This window comes from Oncorhynchus mykiss, chromosome 14 (assembly GCF_057628025.1).
Source record: "Oncorhynchus mykiss isolate SJ-2025 chromosome 14, ASM5762802v1, whole genome shotgun sequence".
Lineage (NCBI taxonomy): Eukaryota > Metazoa > Chordata > Actinopteri > Salmoniformes > Salmonidae > Oncorhynchus > Oncorhynchus mykiss.
Genome location: NC_143035.1, coordinates 9,789,550 through 9,808,681, shown reverse-complemented (window position 1 = coordinate 9,808,681; position 19,132 = coordinate 9,789,550). Strand labels below are relative to the sequence as shown.

General features: G+C 42.2%; 1 protein-coding gene across 8 annotated transcripts in view; it reads left to right on the top strand.

Annotated features, from left to right (window-relative positions):
- The first annotated feature begins 231 nt into the window (after nt 1-231).
- Nucleotides 232-19,132, top strand: part of LOC110488746 (rho guanine nucleotide exchange factor 6) — a 32,911-nt gene continuing 14,010 nt past the window's right edge. For 2 of the 8 annotated variants that reach the window (XM_021561083.3, XM_036942891.2), the window contains exons 1-12: nt 232-586; nt 1,849-1,932; nt 4,179-4,263; nt 11,566-11,678; nt 11,847-12,051; nt 12,166-12,218; nt 12,358-12,452; nt 12,932-13,027; nt 13,306-13,428; nt 14,705-14,843; nt 16,370-16,429; nt 17,865-18,011. In XM_021561083.3, coding sequence (XP_021416758.1) covers nt 422-586; nt 1,849-1,932; nt 4,179-4,263; nt 11,566-11,678; nt 11,847-12,051; nt 12,166-12,218; nt 12,358-12,452; nt 12,932-13,027; nt 13,306-13,428; nt 14,705-14,843; nt 16,370-16,429; nt 17,865-18,011 — 1,365 coding nt within the window. In that variant the 5' untranslated portion in view covers nt 232-421. Of the gene's footprint in view, nt 587-1,489; nt 1,682-1,848; nt 1,933-3,150; nt 3,427-4,178; nt 4,264-11,565; nt 11,679-11,846; nt 12,052-12,165; nt 12,219-12,357; nt 12,453-12,931; nt 13,028-13,305; nt 13,429-14,704; nt 14,844-16,369; nt 16,430-17,864; nt 18,012-19,132 lie in introns of those variants that run through there. The other 6 variants (XM_090198331.1, XM_036942892.2, XM_090198330.1 and 3 more) reach the window with 3 other exon arrangements.

Genomic DNA, 19,132 nt, shown 5'->3' with positions numbered 1-19,132 from the left:
ACAATGTAGAAATGCGTTTTTTTTAAAATAAGAAAACCCCTTGATTGAGTAGGTGTGTCCAAACTTTTGACTGGTACTGTACATAATATAAATGAAAATGTGTTCTTTTACATGTTTTTCACAGAAAATTAGCCAAGGCCAATAAGTTAAAAAAAAGTTGAAAAAATAATTAATTGTATCATTTTTTTTAAGGTAAACATTGAAAATGGATCCCTTAGACCCAAACGCCACACAAGGGTTAATGGCTATATGTCTTTGTACAGTGCTTGTTATTAACCAGTAGGGCTACCCCCATACTAGTGCTAACGGAGTTTTTACAAGCAGAAGTGTGATACGGATGTGGGTAACAACATTTTGATACAGAGTTCTGGAACTTTGCGCCTTCGTTGGGGATGCATAATAAGGAGGGTAAATTGGAGATATGAACCCAGAAGAGCAGACGGTTACGTGGCTGATATCTTTAGGGGTACTTAATTCACCCAAGAAGAACATAGCTGACCCAGAGGAATTTCTGAAAACATCTCTGAAAGATGGGGTCGTCCTGTGCAAACTTATCGAGCGGCTCGTGCCCGGCTCTGTTCCAAAGGTAAGCGCAGCATTGTAAATGCACTGTTATAAGTGCAACATAACAGTGAGTGATAACGGGAAAAGTCATTTACAAAGTCATAACGCTTTTCAAATGCGAGGGGAAAAAAACACTGGCAGCGTCTCTGGAGAGGAAGGGAGGGGTAGAATGATCAAATTGCTCATCTCCATTCGAGAAATGTAATGTAACATGTCTTAGTTAAAACATTTGGAATAAATGAATGTGCCACATGCAACTTTACGATGAGCCATATATCAATAATGTAAAATATTGTTACATTTGTATAGGATAACTTGCTGACTTCCTGTGAAGTGAAAAAAGTGTTCCGCATTCTGAAGTTCACTAACGACTCGGAAAGAGTTTAGTTATTGTTCTGTGGTTTAGTCTTAAAAGTAACTATAACGTTCCAAAACACATTAAGTCACCAAATATCCTTATATATTCAAACTGATGCACATTCTGCTATCCAATGCTTTTTCCCACCTGTGCTAGATGCATTTGCATCTGTTGTTTATGTTGAAGTCATATCACATGAAAGACTATCTAGGGTACAATTTTAGAATGATGTGATGGCTACAAGTTAAACTTAGAATATATCACTTTTATTAATTGTGGTCTTATGAATGTATAGTAGTTCCACGTGCATTTTGTGATACAAAAAGTAGGCTCCGAGACAGAATGACAAACAATCAACATGCACGCATATCGATATGCAGCGTTGCACTTTTAGCAGGTTGATTTTATGGGGTACCAGACATTCACTGTAATGTATTTTGTACAGGCCAACTGAATGCAGTCCGTAAAACAAAGGAAAACATACATGATTCATTTAGCATACATCGGCTGTAGGCACTCTAATAAATTAATTTCATCCTATTTAAACGGATGATTGTCACTGACTAGACAAAAAAATAAGACGCAACGCAGCGGAGAAGTGAGAGGTCATCTGCACGTCACTTCCTCCTCAAAGGCTCGCTTCCTGATGCGACTGCCCCCTTGAGCGAGTTTGAGCGAGAGGTGGGTTTATGACCTGGTGGGTTTATGTATACATGAATGAGACAGGCGTAGGAAGAATCCACAGTTACTTTGTAAACTGTAAGATATACCAACATTCTAAAGGATACAGTGGATTGTTACTTTGTTTCTTTTCCCATCTTGAGTTGTCATTTGCGTCAACGCCTATAATTAAACCAAATTAACCCGTTATCTTTATCTCCAAGGTAGGCTATGTTTTTATATATTTGTTTCGTGTCTCTTTTTAGTACTGTCAGGATCCGAGAAACGAAGCCGACTGCATCGCTAATATCAAGGAGTTTTTGAGAGGATGTACATCCTTGAAAGTAGAGGTAAGTCATTTCAAATATCTTTTGTTTGTGGTGGTTGTTTAATCTATTTTATGTTGCAATGTTTTGCTTTCTTCTATCACATTTTAATGGTCGCATACACATATTTCGCGGGGGTGTAGTGAAATGCTTTTCGAACACATCTTATATGATAATGTGTTTGTTTTTGTTGGACATTTTGACTTGAGTTGGTTGCCGAATTCTTGTTTCTATTCTCCAGTAAATGGTTAACTACAAACTTATTTGAGGATTGGTGTCATAGCTGAGAAATGTGAAGCCATGGTTAGAAAAGAATACTGCATGACTGTGGCAATATATTCAACACAGGTTACAGTCTTAACTTGCCTAGAACTGGTTTTCTGTTATTTCAGCACAGGTTGTTTTCTTCTGCATGTAGAATGTTTTTGGCACATGTCTCTTGCTTGCCTTGTGGAATGGGGCTACCCTCTTAAGTAGGCATGCTTTCAGTCACTCCCACAGAACAGACAGACAGCGGCTTGTTGATGGGTCTCAACTGAGACTACTTCTGTCTTGAATAAGGCTCCACTGTCCACTGTTTGAGCAGTGTACATTGAGCAACAATGCAATTCAACAGAAATCTAGCTGTACTCTCTACCTTTCAAGTGAAAATGACCCCCCACCCTCCCCCCCTTTAGCCACAATAAGAAGTCACATTGATATTTATGTCTGCATGTAGCATATTCAGCAGAATCCGCACTAAACTAGTCTCTCCCTCAGGCCTAACATATTTCCAGCACAATGAATGGTGATGCAGATAATATGAGGGTGGTGGAAGTCCTTTCCTTCCCTATGCAGTATAGGGACTGCCGTGTTGGACAGTCGTGCCTCTCACTCCTCAACCTTTTATAAATAGTCCTTTCTGGTCTTGAACCACATAAGTTGGTTTGTTAAAAAAAAAGTAATTGAATCAGCCAGGCTCGCTGCTGCAAGTCAAGTGGTTGAGGAAGAGAAATGCTGGCTGGCCTGTTTTTGTTTTGGGAGGTCCCTTCTGCTTTCATGCAGCGATCCCACTTCTCCTCCATAATTAGAGCCTTTGCGGCAGTGCAGTAGCTCACAACCGTAAGGATTTGGAGAGTCCCAGTAAAATGTCATCTTGACTTTTTTTTTTTTTTCGGACCATTGCAGTTCGGCCCTTCCCTTGCTCTGGTCAGTGATGTGATGCTGAAACCCTCTCTCTTTTTCTTAACCACAGACAAACTAGGCACGTGGGGCTGTCATGTGACGAGAGAAAGCGAGCAGTCACTCTCTCAACTTTTCCTTTCTGCGCAGAGATGCAGAAAGGGGAAGCAGCAGCAACGGATTGAGGGCCAACTTGACCAGTTCTAGTCGACTACAGTATAGTTGAATATATATATATACAGCCTGAGCCTGCAGTATCTTTTTTTTCATAGACATCTACAGTAATATACAGTTATAACATATGTGAGTCACATACTACCCAGCCCCTGCTCAAGGCTTTTTGACAAAGACGGACAAGTGAGTTTCATATGTCATATTTTAGCCTCCGATGCCAGATTGTTTAGCTTTTAAGTAACTGTGTTTTGATCCATGCTTCGGTTCTCTGTGGATGTTGTCAAAAATGAACAAGCAACAGATTAACATATGTCAGTATTACAAGCTGCCCCAGTAGTCTTTCACCTTGACATGGTTAACAGTGAGCCAAATGTGTTGTGATAGTCTTACCAAAGCTGAAGCGTGGCTTATGCACTACCACTGAGTCACAGTAGCTTTGGCTCTGAAGGGCTAGATAGTCAACCGATTCCTCATGCCCTGCTACCCAAACTCTATATCTAAGATGTTTTATTTAAAATGTGAAACTATAGCTGCTAGAGGAAAGTGGATAGCTGACTGTCTGTGAGGCCGGGAGACAGAGAGCGAGCAAGTGCTTAGTGTGCATCGAATGGCAAATGAGGAGGGAACCGCCTGTTTCGTTACCAAAACCGCTATGCCACTAAAAATATGGTTCACATTCAACATGTCTCTGTCTTGTTGTGTGCAAGTCGTATTCCATTGTGTGTTGTTGCTGGGCTGCAGTCAGGCTTCTCAGTGTGATAGTTAGCAAGGCAGCATCTCCTACTTCTTTGTTATCAGTGAAAAGCCTCTCTGATGCTAATGATTTTTGACCTACTTCTCTTCCTCTGCTGTTTTTAGTCCGTCATATGAGCAGCTAGGCATTTTGCTTCTGAATTGAAAGTGTCTTCTTTGTGTCTTTTCTCCTCTCCTGCCAGGGATTTGAACCAGAGTGCCTGTACACTGGGGAGAACTTTAACAAAGTGCTGACCACTCTGCTGGGAGTCAACTTTGCCACCCAAGGTCAGTCTGATGACTGTATTGATCTGCTCTGGGCCTTATTCGGGAGGATGCAAAGCTACAACACATTCAGATAGAAATGCACTGTGTAAAACGGGCATGATTCTCACTCTATACAACTAGCTTATACTTCTATCTTCAAGGTTGTAAACTTTGCACCCCACTGAATAAAGACCATAATGTTTTTTTTTTAAGGCTGAGACTGAAATAATATATACTCGCCTTCATTGTCATGCAAAGTAACGTTGTAATCATTGATGTGTATGCTACTAAAGATAATACACATGTATGCCACATGACTAATCTGCCCTCTCTAAAAGAGGAGCCAAGTGGAGTGAATCATTTTACAGCTACTTGTTAGCGTGTGCACTGCCGAGACTCCTAATGACCACGTGTAGCGTTGTCGTTTCTAACGCACTCTGCCATGTCTGTGAGGGTGTAAACATGCTTGTCATGTTTTTGTTTTGTTGCCTGGATTGGTCCCAGAAGGCCTGGTGAATCATGAAAGGTGTCTTGTTCACAGGCAGCTAGCATCGCTGTGTCTCGCTGTTTTTATGGGCCTCCTGCAGAGTACCATATTTACTATGATGACTACCGTGTCTTTGGCTCTCGTCCTACTGAACACGCCTGGCTCTTTTCTGTCACATTGCATTCGTAAGACACCTGGCTGAGCTTGAATAAGGCTTTATTCGTTGCAGCAAGTTCAGTGGTATGAGTGGAATTTACTTGGTGGATACAGTGTTTCATTGTCAATATGAGGAAATTGTATTTTAAGTCAAAGCAACGGTGCAGCCCGATACTGTCACTCCAATCGAACCAGTGTTTGTCTTTTTTGCTAGTGCGAAGCTATTGCTGCGAAGTCTAAAAGCTTTCAATGTCTTCAAAGCCATCAGTTCACTGTATCTGTTACAGTCTCGTTATCAGTTTGAAGTTGTCTTAGCGCCAGTCCTCATCAGAGAGCATGGATAGTACAGGCCACAGCATGAAAACTGGACCAAAAGCTCTCGCTCTGCCCTCTCTCCTCTCAGTGATGTGATCAGCTTGATATGCAAATCATCTAATGGCGTCTGAGAGGACCAGAAGCTATTTGCCAATCTTCAAAACATCTAGTGCTGTTCATTTGGGCTGAATTAGTCACATGCGCTTTAATGTGATCAAGAAGAGGCATCTCTCTGTGTTTCTGCTGCCTGTGATTTTCTGGCAAGCCTCCCTCCGCACAGTGTCCTCTCTCTGTCGCTGTCTCTCTGTGTGCTTGTGTGCACAATCTGACAGTGCAGCTGCAAGAAGCAGTGGTTGCCAGGCCACAAGGAGGGGGCTGCTGACTACAGGGCTTGTCTGGGCGTCTCACTGCATGTGCTGAGGCATGTGGAATCCGTGTGATAACCCCCCTCCCCACACACACACACACACACACACACACACACACACACACACACACACACACACACACAGCACTAAGAGAAACACAACAACTTCTACTATACTGGCCTGTTGTTTTTGCTCTTTTGGCCCATCTGCAGCTGCAAAATGATGAGGAATGGGAGTGAGGTCAAGATTGGCTTTGACTCTTGGCGGTGCCCTAGAAATTGTTGGCTGAACCAACATGGATATACAGTACGTAGGCCTAATGCTGATGGGAGTGCCCTCAATTGTAAAAGGGGAACTCAGAACCCCGGAGGCACCTTTTGTAGTTTGATACCTGGATGGGTCTTTCCTGTAGCATACATGGCCAGGTCTCCAATGGATTTGTTTTTATCAGGTCCAAAAGGTTGAATAAAAACATGATCGGGCTGTTTTTCCCTCCAGAGTCATGTCCAGACTGTAGCAATATGGTAAATAACATGACTCACTGATCAGTGTCAGAGATACCGGCTTTGCCAATCTCTCTTTATAAATTCTCATTACAATGGTCTCCGTCTGTATAGCTAAGAGGATATCTGGCTAATCCTGTCTTCCAGATGGTTGGCTCTCTATCAAAACATGTCTAAATAGCTTAGCGATGATACACTCCTATAATGAAAGGAGATTAGACAAAGGTGTTACTCCGGGACACTGTCCCTCCTTGGAAAGTGGATTTAGACTCCTTACCAGCCAACAAGGATGCACATGTATCATGTAAAGTCATGTGTTAGCTCATTAAAAGAGGATTTGCTGTCACTTCCCGACACCGATACAAGTATAGATATAATACTGTGTTGGCTAAGTTGTAAAGGATGGCTATGGGTCTATATTTGGCTTTGTTTTAGCAGCTTGCATTGGGAAAGAGTGTGGCTGTGGCAGAGACATGCCCAGGTCTGTTGGTACTGCTGCGGCTGGATGGCTGTTTGTCTTATCTCTATGTGAATCATAAAGAGCTGATGCATCACTGCTCCTTCAAGGGAATCCTCTCACATGATGGCTGCCAGGTGTTTTCCAGTATTAGTCTGGTAGTCCTACAAGGTTTTCCTCCTGTCTGAGAATGCGGAGAGTTTGTTAGTCAGCTCTTTGAAGATGATTTTGTTAATGTCCAAATCAACCTACAATACATGATTTACTATTCATTTCTATTGGGCACAACATAATCTGAAACGCAACCAAAACAAACTGCAAATGCATCCAACAAGTTTGTAGGAATATGGGACCAAATATGATACTTTTGACTACTTTAATACACTATAAGTGAATTTGTTCAAATAATGATGATGCCTTCAAATGGAGGTACTAGATGCATAAAGTGCTTTAATTTCTAAACAGAGAGTACCAGTCAAGTTTATTTTTACAATTTTTCTACATTGTAAAATAATAGTGACGACATTGAAATTATGAAATAACACATATTTTTAACATTATTTTTGAGAGAGCTAGGTTTAATATGCGCAAACAGGAGCAGGGTGAAACCACCGACAGTTTTATCACAGCTGTTCACAAACTAGCAGAACATTGTCAGTTTGGCGCGCTCAGGGAAGAGCTGATCCGAGATCGGATTGTAGTCGGAATAAGGAATATATCACTTTCTGAAAAATTACAGTTGGATTCCCAGCTTACCTTGTCCAAAGCTGTAAACCAGGTTAGGCAGAGTGGGACAGTAAAAAGACAGCAGACGATACTGCGCGACAACGAGGTTCTAGCTTCAGCCTGTTTATTAACCTAACCCTTGCATGTCCTACCTAGGTACGGATGCCCCCAAGGGACATCCTACTACAGCAGCCACCCTTTGCCTTGATGACAGCTTTGCATTTTCTCAACCAGCTTCATGGGGTAGTCATCTGGAATGCTTTTCCAACAGTCTTGAAGGAGTTCCCACATATAATGAGTAGAGGTCGACCGATTAATTAGTGCCGATTGTTATGAAAACTTGAAAATCTGCATTTTTGGACATCAATTATGGCTGATTACATTGCACTCCACGAGGACACCGTGGCAGGCTTGACTACCTGTTATGTGAGTGCAGCAAGGAGCCACGGTAAGTTGCTAGCTAGCATTAAACTTATGAAAAATAATAAATCTTAACATAATCACTAGTTAACTACACATGGTTGATGATATTGCTAGTTTATCTAGCTTGTCCTGTATTGCATATAATCGATGCGGTGCCTGTTAATTTATCACCGAATCACAGCCTACTTCGCCAAACGTGTGATTTAACAAGCGCATTCGTGAAAAAAGCACTGTCGTTGCACCAATGTGTACCTAACCATAAACATCAATGCCTTTCTTAAAATCAATACACAAGTATATATTTTTAAACCTGCATATTTAGTTAAAATTGCCTGCTAACATGAATTTCTTTTAACTAGGGAAATTGTGTAAGTTCTCTTGCGTTCTATGCAAGATGAGTCAGGAAATATGCAGCAGTTAGGCTGCCTGGCTCGTTGTGAACTGTGTGAAGACCATTTCTTCCTAACAAAGACCGTAATTAATTTGCCAGAATTGTACATAATTATGACATAACATTGAAGGTTGTGCAATGTAACAGCAATATTTACACTTAGTGATGCCACCCATTAGATAAAATACGGAACGGTTCCGTATTTCACTGAAAGAGATTAGGCTGTAAATACTATAGTGCCTATAAGAACATCCAATAGTCAAAGGTATATGAAATACAAATGTATAGAGAAATAGTCCTATAATTCCTTATCTTCTTGTGACTCCCAAACCCGCATGCGGGAGCGTAATCATCGGCTGAAACTAATTAGCATAACGCAACGGACATAAATATCCCTAGAAAAAAATCCTATTCATGAAAATCACAAATGAAATATATTGAGACACAGCTTAGCCTTTTGTTAATCACCCTGTCATCTCAGATTTTCAAAAAATGCTTTACAGCCAAAGCTAGACAAGCATTTGTGTAAGTTTATCGATAGCCTAGCATAGCATTATGTCTTGCTAGCAGCAGGCAACCTTGTCACAAATCAGAAAAGCCATCAAATTAAATCGTTTACCTTTGAACTTCGGATGTTTTCACTCACGAGACTCCCAGGTAAATAGCCAAAGTTAATTTTTTTCCCAAAATATTATTTTTGTAGGCGAAATAGCTCTGTTTGTTCTTCACGTTTGGCTGAGAAATCGCCCGGAAATTGCAGTCATGAAAACTGCGAAAAATATTCCAAATTAGCTCCATAATATTGACAGAAACATGGCTAACGTTGTTTATAATCAATCCTCAAGGTTTTTTTCTAATATCTATTCGATAATATATCCATCGGGACAATTCGTTTTTCAGTAGGACCGATTGGAGTAATGGCTACCTCTGTATTTTACGCAATAATCTCTCTCGGAGCCATCATGTGACCACTTACGCAATGTGGCCGCCTACGGCTATTCTTCAACATAAATGCGTAAAACTACGTCACAAGGCTGTAGACACCTTGGGGAATAAGTAGAAAGCGTAAGCTCGTTGATGGCACATTCACAGCTCAATAGGGACTCATTGGAACGCAGCACTTTCCAAAACCTGGGGCACTTCCGGATTGGATTTTTCTCAGGCTTTCGCCTGCAACATCAGTTCTGTAATACTCACAGACAATATCTTTACAGTTTTGGAAACGTTAGTGTTTTCTATCCAAAGCTGTCAATTATATGCATATTCTAGCATCTTGTCCTGACAAAATATCCCGTTTAAAACGGGAACGTTTTTTTTCCAAAAATGATAATACTGCCCCCTAGTTCCAACAGGATAACTACAACCTAAAACGTCATACCTGGGAACATTGAAGACTCATGTTAAAAGGAACCACCAGCTTTCATATTAAGTTAGCTTTTTTACATGGCAAATATTGCACTTTTACTTTCTTCTCCAACAGTTTGTTTTTGTAATATTTCAACCAAATTGAACATGTTTCATTATTTATGTGAGACTAAATGTATTTTATTAAGTTAAAATAAGTGTTTATTCAGTATTGTTATAATTGTCATTATTTAATCGGTATCGGCTTTTTTTGGTCGGTGTTGAAAAATCATAATCGGTTGACCTCTAATACTGAACACTTGTTGGCTGCTTTTCCTTCACTCTGCGGTCCAACTCATTGCAAACCATCTCAGTTGGGTTGAGGTTGGGTGATTGTGGAGGCCAGGTCATCTGATGCAGCACTCCATCACTCTCCTTCTTTGTCAAATAGCACTTACACAGCCTGGAGATGTGTTTTGGGTCATTGTCCTGTGGAAAAACAACTGATAGTCCCACTAATCACAAACCAGATGGGATGCCGTATTGCTGCAGAATGCTGAGGTAGCCATGCTGGTTAAGTGTGCTTTGAATTCTAAATATATCACAGACCGTGTCACCAGCAAAGCACCATCACACCTCCTCCATGCTTCACGGTGGGAACCACATATGCAGAGATAATCCGTTCACCTACTCTGCGTCTCACAGACATGCCGATTGGAACCAAAAATGTCAAATTTGGACTAATCAGACCAAAGGATAGATTTCCACCAGTCTAATGTCCATTGCTCGTGTTTCTTGGCCCAAGCAAGTCTCCTCCTCTTCTTCTTGTTTGTGTCCTTTAGTGGTTTCTTTGTAGCTTTCTCTGAAGCATTTATTTGGGTTGCAATCTGAGGTGCAGTTAACTCTAATGAACTTATCCTCCGCAGCAGAGGTAACTCTGGGTCTTCCTTTCCTGTGGCGGTTCTCATGAGAGCCAGTTTCATCATAGCTCTTGATGGTTTTTGCTACTGTACTTGAAGAGACTTTCAAAGTTCTTGACATTTGTCGGATTGACTGACCATGTGTTAAAGTAATGATGGACTGTCGTTTCTCTTTGCTTATTTGATATGTTCTTGCCATAATAATATGGACTTGGTCTTTTACCAAATAGGGCTATCTTCTGTATACCACCCCTACCTTGTCACACAACACAAGTGATTGGCACAAACACACTAAGAAGGAAAGAAATTCCACAGATTAACTTTTAGCAAGGCACACCTGTTAATTGAAATACATTCCAGGTACCTCATCAAGCTGGATGAGAGAATGCCAAGAGTGTGCAAAGCTCTCATCAAGGCAAAGGTTGGCTTCTGAAGAATCTCAAATACATTTAGATTTTGTTTAACACTTTTTGGGGGTTACTACACGATTCTATATGTGTTTATATTATAGTTTTGATGTCTTCACTATTATTCTACAATGTAGAAAATAGTAAAAATAAAGAAAAACCCTTGATTGAGTAGGTGTGTCCAAACGTTTGACTGATACTGTATGTATGAAAATACCCTCAAATAAGTACATTCTGTACTGTCGCGTCATATAAAACACAACTAATCCAAAATGTTGTAGAACCGAAATAAATGTTTTAGCTTCAACATCCAAATAAATATGAGTGTAAGCACATTAGAGGTATGAATCATTAGGCCTTTGCCCTCTGATGTTTGTCATTGATAATGTACAACAAGGTCTCTGGGCTTGTCTGTGTTAGATGGCTGCTCTGAGCTGGCCGGGGATCAATTCTAGCTAGCAGAGTTGAGGTGATTCTGTCAAGCGCAGCAGAGCCAACAGCCTGCACTGAAACACCTTCTCATCAACAAGCTGCTACCACTGTGCAGTACACAGCCCAATGCTGTTTAACCTAACTACTGAAGCAGCACTGACGTGTATGAGAGAGCGAGATGTTTGTGTCATCTCATCTGTTATGAGTAATTGTATAAATGTGACAGGGATTTTTGTACTTGATTATAAGAATGATGTAAGTTGTTGTATTCACGACTGACTGACAAACATCTATATAACCTAAGTTATTTGAGTCCTTGCACTCACAATGTCTTTTTTTTTTGTGGATCATAATGAAATATTCAAAAGTCTCGGTCTGTGTTTTTGCTCCACAGACTGTGGCACTGAGAGGTCATGTCCCCAGTCCGGCACATCCGCTCCTAGTCAGTCCACCTCTTCCCACACACTATCCTCATCCAAGTCCCTGCGCAGACCATCCAAACCAGTGGTAGGGTCACACAAACACACGCACAGCTCACAGAGTTCATGTCAATTCCATCTCAAGAATGTCTTTTTTTATGTCCTGAATTGGCTGCATTGAAATGGAATGGACCCCAATACTGGTCGTTGCGGTTGTTTACCACTCAGTAAACTGACACGCATTCTACCCAACCAGGAGATGTCGGAGAACGGCGGGGGCGGGCTGCTGCTGGTGAAGGCGCGCTTCCAATTCAAGCAGAATAACGAGGATGAGCTGTCCTTCAACAAGGGAGACCTGATCGGTGTGTCGCGCCAGGAGGAGGGCGGCTGGTGGGAGGGCACGCTCAACGGCAAGACGGGCTGGTTCCCCAGCAACTATGTCCGCGAGGTCAAGCCCTGCGGTGGGTCGGGTTGGGGACGAGTCTATGTAGTACCTGGAATGGATTTAGACTAGATAATTTTGCATGTCACTTGCTGCTCCAAAACTCGGGTTCTAATTCCTTTATGCCCTGCAGATAAGCCTGTGTCTCCTAAAGCCACTCAACTTACCAAGAACTACTACAGTGTGGTGAGTGGGCCCTCTCCCATTGGATCTCCCTTTTCTACAGCTCCGTATGCGCTGGGCCATGACAGCTTTGCTTAGGGGAACTGTATAGGCTGTAACACCATGGATGTGGGATGTGGCTTATTTCAATTATCTTTCTCAGGTGGTGCAAGACATCCAGGAGCATGAGCGGGAGTTTGTCAAGGAGCTGCAGACAGTCTTGAGCTCTTACCTACGACCTCTACTGGCAAGCGACAAGTAAGCTTCAAGAACAAGGATGGAGGATTCATTCAGATGTTTATTCATCTTAAAATACCAATTACTTAAGAACTTTGTCATTGTGAATCTCTCTTAGAATGACCTAGAGTGGGGCAAAAAAGTATTTAGTCAGCCACCAATTGTGCAAGTTCTCCCACTTAAAATGATGAGAGGCCTGTAATTTTCATCATAGGTACACTTCAACTAAGACAGACAAAATATATATATATAAAAAAATTCATAAAAAATCCTACAATGTGATTTTCTGGATTTTTTTTCCTCATTTTGTCTGTCATAGTTGAAGTGTACCTATGATGAAAATTACAGGCCTCTCATCTTTTTAAGTGGGAGAACTTGCACAATTGGTGGCTGACTAAATACTTTTTTGTCCCACTGTATGTACCTTGTTTAACATATTTTGTTAATGAGTATTCATTCTACTCATTATAATTCTATGTTCTCTGTTGTGTGGTGTCCAGGCTGAGTGTTACAGACAGTGGCATTCTGGGTGCTAACCTGGAGGAGATCCTCACCTTCCAGCAGGGCCTGGTTCTGGCTCTGGAGGAGTGTACCAAGTAAGCGTCTGAGAGTGTTAATGGCTGTGGTGGAGGCACTGCTAATTTGAGGCAACTGAATCAAACCACATTACCCTAACCGCATGTCAAATCTGCCACTAGACTTTTTACATGCCGGACTGTTTCTACCAGCTATTCTGTTGAGATGTTGATCTAGATTGGATGGCCTCGGACGACGTGCACCCCCTAGTGACCGATATCTGAAACCAAAGATACAGGAACAACCCAACTGTTGTCCTACCAACTAACTCACCCACTTCTCTCTGTGTGTGTTGCAGGGTTCCAGAGAGCCAGCAGCGAGTGGCTGCCTGCTACCTCAACCTGATTGGCCAGATCAGGATGCTGTACCTGTCCTACTGCTCCAGTCACCCTTCAGCTGTCTGCGTACTCACTGACCACAGGTCAGGCCTTATTGGCGTCTCAGTTCTGCATTACATTAATCTAAATTTTATTCACATTTCATTGAATTCAACAGTCAGTATAACAATGCAAGGAAAATGGCATGTTTTTGTGGATAACTTTGGAATTAGTTGGTGTTTCTCTTTCACCCACTAGGTGTCATACTTTCTCTCTCTAAATGTAGAGGTGTAACCAATGATGTGTATATATAAACCCTGGATGACTGACAGGGAGGGAGGGGGCTTGTGTTGAAGCCACCTCGCAGCCATCTTGGTACTCCTCCTGTGTTGTAAAAAAAAAAAAAAAAGATTTTGGAAGTTATGGAGATACTAATAAATGCGTCTGCATTTGTTTTTCTATTACAGACTCCTTAATGCATACTTTAAATTATATCTGAGCTAAACATAAAAAGAAGAAAAAAAATATATATAAACATTTTCCTTTTAAAGTATTTTTTTGTGCGTGCTAATGTTACTGTCCCCAGTACAACAACAAAAAATACTTATATTTTGTCCTTGAAACATTTTAATTTAAATACTGTAGAATTTCATTCATTCCTATGGAGGACTCCTACTTGGGAGTGCCAAAATGGCCGACCAGTGGCTTCAATGCCTCTCAATGGCCAATGCATATCGTTACAAATCCAGGGTTTATATACATTATTGGACACGACAGAGGGGTTTCTCGCTTATCAGTTGTAACTATGAATGAGTGACCTTCAGTGTGTAGCCAACCGTCATCATATCCTCACTGTGTCATTCACTGCAATCAGCCCGGAGCCTCTGTGCACCTCTTAATGGATCCTCTGCGGTCCTTCACACACGGTAGTGGTAATTAAAACCAAGAAATGAATCAAGCGGTTGTGTAATTATTATGTTAGTTTAGCAAATTAATCATGTATGCTATTTTGCAACAATTGTTTATTTCCCTCGTCTCTTGCTGCACAGTTAATGTGAAAAGATGCACTGCAGAGAAAAGAACACACACGTACAGGAAGCTGCACACAGGATATCTATAGTTGTGGTTGTTGTTCGAGACAGATGAGGCACTTTCGATTTCACACTAAACTAATTAGCATCTTTCATACTGTGGGATCTTTTTAAGTTTTGTCCTTTCACTATCAAACAAATTCAACATTGACTTAATTGATTGTTCACTCCAAAATCAAAGTCTTTTTTGGGGGGAATCTTGGTAGAATCTTTCCCCTTTATCTCTTTACATCGTAAGCCTGGTGTGTGTGTGTGTGTGTGTGTGTGTGGGGGTGTGTTTGTTTTGTAGTGAGGAGCTGGGTACGTTTATGGAGAGCCAGGGGGCCAGTACGCCAGGCATCCTGACCCTGACCACCAGCCTGAGTAAACCCTTCATGAGGCTGGACAAGTACCCTGTCCTGCTGCAGGAGCTGGAGAGACACGTGGAGGTACAGTAGGCCTCATCTAGAGCCAACATGGAGGGCAGTTGCTTAACTCTCTATAGGCCCATCTATAGAACCATATGCAACTGAAATTTAACTCGCCTCTGCTGTCCCAGATGGCACTCCGCTTCAATGCTCAAATACCATTGCTATACCATGTTTTGATATCCCTCCCAAACATCTTAATGTAGTTGGATTATTTACATTTTATTTTTTTTACGTCCACCTTTATTCAGGGGTGAAAGTATATTTAATTTCTTACTGGTACGGTACTCCGTGTGTGCGTGTAATAGCCTAGGTGTAATCATAGAATTACATATAGAATCCCTATTAATTTCTTATGATCTCTGTAGGCTTAGTAATGAATTGTCACAACATTTGGCATGTATTACATTTCAATGTGGCATTAACACAACCAGTCATGATGTCTTCATCTGATTGTCGAACAATCACTTGAAAAAGGTTCTCCTGTAAGCTACCCGTGTGTGCACGTTCGTCCACTCACAAAATAATTCCAGCGTCCGAACATTGCTCTGTGCGCCCACCATTTGATGAATGGAAACGGCCTTCAGTTACGAAACCCCTAAACGTGTATTGTAACTACATTCTGCGATGGTCATTAGACCACACGATGGATGCGTCCACTGCTGTCTGCGCACGTCTCTGTCTCTGCCACTCGTCTCTGTCTCGGCCACTCGTCTCTCTCTCGGCCACTCGTCTCTGTCTCGGCCACTCGTCTCTGTCTCGGCCACTCGTCTCTGTCTCGGCCACTCGTCTCTGTCTCGGCCACTCGTCTCTGTCTCGGCCACTCGTCTCTGTCTCGGCCACTCGTCTCTGTCTCGGCCACTCGTCTCTGTCTCGGCCACTCGTCTCTGTCTCGGCCACTCGTCTCTGTCTCGGCCACTCGTCTCTGTCTCGGCCACTCGTCTCTGTCTCGGCCACTCGTCTCTGTCTCGGCCACTCGTCTCTGTCTCGGCCACTCGTCTCTGTCTCGGCCACTCGTCTCTGTCTCGGCCACTCGTCTCTGTCTCGGCCACTCGTCTCTGTCTCGGCCACTCGTCTCTGTTTCGGCCACTCGTCTCTGTCTCGGCCACTCGTCTCTGTCTCGGCCACTCGTCTCCGCCTCGGCCACTCGTCTCCGCCTTGGCCACTCGTCTCCGCCTTGGCCACTCGTCTCCGCCTTGGCCACTCGTCTCCGCCTTGGCCACTCGTCTCCGCCTTGGCCACTCGTCTCCGCCTTGGCCACTCGTCTCCGCCTCGGCCACTCGTCTCCGCCTCGGCCACTCGTCTCCGCCTCGGCCACTCGTCTCCGCCTCGGCCACTCGTCTCCGCCTCGGCCACTCGTCTCCGCCTCGGCAACTCGTCTCCGCCTTGGCAAACTGGAAGTGTTCTCATCAAACCACTATGTAACCCACTTATTATTTTCCATTGACTCTACCGGCTTACTTTCAACCCTGCCTTTTTATAAGGTGGTGTGTATAAAATCTAAGTTATTTAACAGGTTTTTGGTGTTGTTGTTGACTGTCTTGCAGGAGGCCCACCCGGACTACAGTGACATCTTGAAGGCAACGGTGGCCTTCAAGAGCTTGGTGGTAGGTACAGAACCCCTGTGCATTGTAGAATCTTACTAGTCTATAGTAGCGTCATCTATTCTATATTACTAACACACTACAGAGAGAAAGACAAGTCACTGAAAACTATCAGTGAGTACATTTACATACAATAGTCCTTTAATATTAAACTGATTATGGCTGTAGGCAAATTATGAAATAGTCATGTAAACAGGGTACAATGTTTATCCTAATCGGCGTAAGGTCAAAATCGAATAAAGCACATGCCGATTTAAAACGCCTGGGTTTCTGCGCAATCTTTTGAATGATTAGGACATGTAAACAGCTTGATCAGCACTCCAGCGGTGTATTTGATCTGTGCATGTGCCAGGACCAGTAGGTCAGAGCCTTCCTCTAACGCGCGCGAGTGAAGTGAGTTCTGAAAATATGCTTCTTATAAATAGTTTTCACATACAAACGTTATATGTCTGAACTCCAAATCAAAAAGCTTTCGTAAAAATAACATGGTCACTGTGGCAGGTTTTATTTTGATTGGCGATTTTCTGCATTTACCAAAAGTCCCATCAGGTAGCCTGATTTCAGATGTGTCCATGTAAACAGGATTATTATGGAAATCGTTCTTCTTCCCAAGCATGTGCAAGTTTTAAACAAACTATTATATTAACCTTACTATCCACAATAATCGCATTATTGTGTGCAAATAACCGCGCTCAGTGTCTTCATGAAAGCACATTTTCATTGTATGAAATTAATAAAGGCTTATCTGAAGATGGGTCAATGTTTTCTGTATCTAGTTCTTATGTTGCCAAACTGAGCGGGAGGAGCATCACATAAAAAAGGTCAAATAGGGGGTGCTTATATTAACCTGTGTGAAAGGGCATTGATACGCCCATCTCAGCAGTTTTTTAATAGATAAAATATATTGCTTCCTGTGTAATATGTCCTCAGTGAAAAGTTTTTTCCTACGGTGGGTTGCTACTGAAATAGCAGCACAGATTTTGAAGACGAGCGTTAGATGAGAGTCAATACAAGGTGTCTGTTGGAGAAATGGTTTGAGAGGCAGTTTCCACTGTGGCTGAGAGTACTGTAGTCTCTTGAGGTGTCTGTGTGTGAGATGTGTGCTGAGGGCGTGTGTTTGTGCTTCCCAAAGGTTAACTTGTTCTTTTGGGTCCGCCAGGCCTATTTACATACGCTCCTGCTCTTTATTTCTGAGTCAGAACTTGGTGGATGTTGCTTTGTCATTTTGTCTTTGTGAGAGGGGGAATCACCCTTCTGGTCCCGTAAACTGTTCTCTGTAACTCGTTATACCTGTTGCAGTAATGCCGTATCATGGACATTTTATATTATATTAACCCAGGCTTAAAATGGCTGTCTTATTGTCTGTCTGTTTCCACCACACACTAACAGTGTCTCATATGCACTATACATTAATTGGCACCTCTCCCTCTCATTTCAGACCCAGTGTCAGGACCTGCGGAAGCGTAAGAACCTGGAACTACAGATCCTGTCAGAGCCAGTGAGAGGCTGGGAGGGAGACGGAATTAAGTCTCTGGGTCACGTGGCCTACATGTCTCAGGTGCACATGCAGAATGGGACCAATGAGGTGAGAGCAACAGATACGGGTGTCCTTATATGCTGAACTAAGATGAGTCTACCAATGGTTAATGTTAGGATTGGGGCGGTAACCTAATCATAGATCTGTGTGTATCGGCAACTATCCAGACGGAGCGCTACAGGTAACCTCCGAGAAGGTCAAAGTTCAAATGAACGACTCCAATGGCTCCTTTCACAGCCATGTGGTTGAATGGATATTAATGTTTTGAGCAGCATGCATGTGTGCTTAGGCAAAGCAAATAACGGGAAAAGTGAGGTGGACCAGTTACTTTTTATGCTTGACAAACAGGAAGTAAAATTGTTGCTTGTTTGTTCACTCACAGGCTTCGAATCGATCCAAGGACTTATTTCCCCTTTCAGAATTGTAATATTTCAGCACCTGACGACTTTATTCAGAGCAGATCAGTTTGTTTCCGTCCAACACGTTCTGAATATGAGTCCTGTATTGTGATCGCCACCGCCTCTCCCACATTAAGCCAATGTTATTCAAATATTTGAATTCATTATGAATCAGAAACCACAGACTGTAGAGTGAAAAGTCATCCCCCCCCTGTAGTGTGGTTTCTGTGTAGGGGTCGAATATGAGGATCTGAGGGCTGAGGGGAACAAATGTCTGGCTTTGTTTTGGTCTTATTGAAGCACCAACCAACATCTATCTAACACCTTTCAAACAGAACCTGTTTTCTTTACCTTTTTAAAGCTGCAATATGTAACTTTTTGGGAGACCTGACAATATTCACATAGAAATGTGAGTTACAAATCTTTCATTCTCATTGAAAGCAATTCTAAGAAGTGGTAGATCTGTTCTATGTGCGCTTTTTATAGGCTTCCCTTTTTTAATGTTTAGTTTTTGTATCTTACTTTCGGTTTTGTAAACTAGCTTCAAACAGCTGAAAATACAATATTTTTGATTGTGGGCAAAATACTGTATTTCACAGCGGTTTAGATGGTACAATGATTTTCTACACTATATTCACTTGCTCTGTCACATAAACTGAAATTTGGCGAATTATTTAGAATTTTAGCAACCGGGAAATGGCAGAGCAATTTCTTTATAGTGCATCTTTAACTTAGCTGAAATATTATGATTTGTGGATTCATAATCTACGA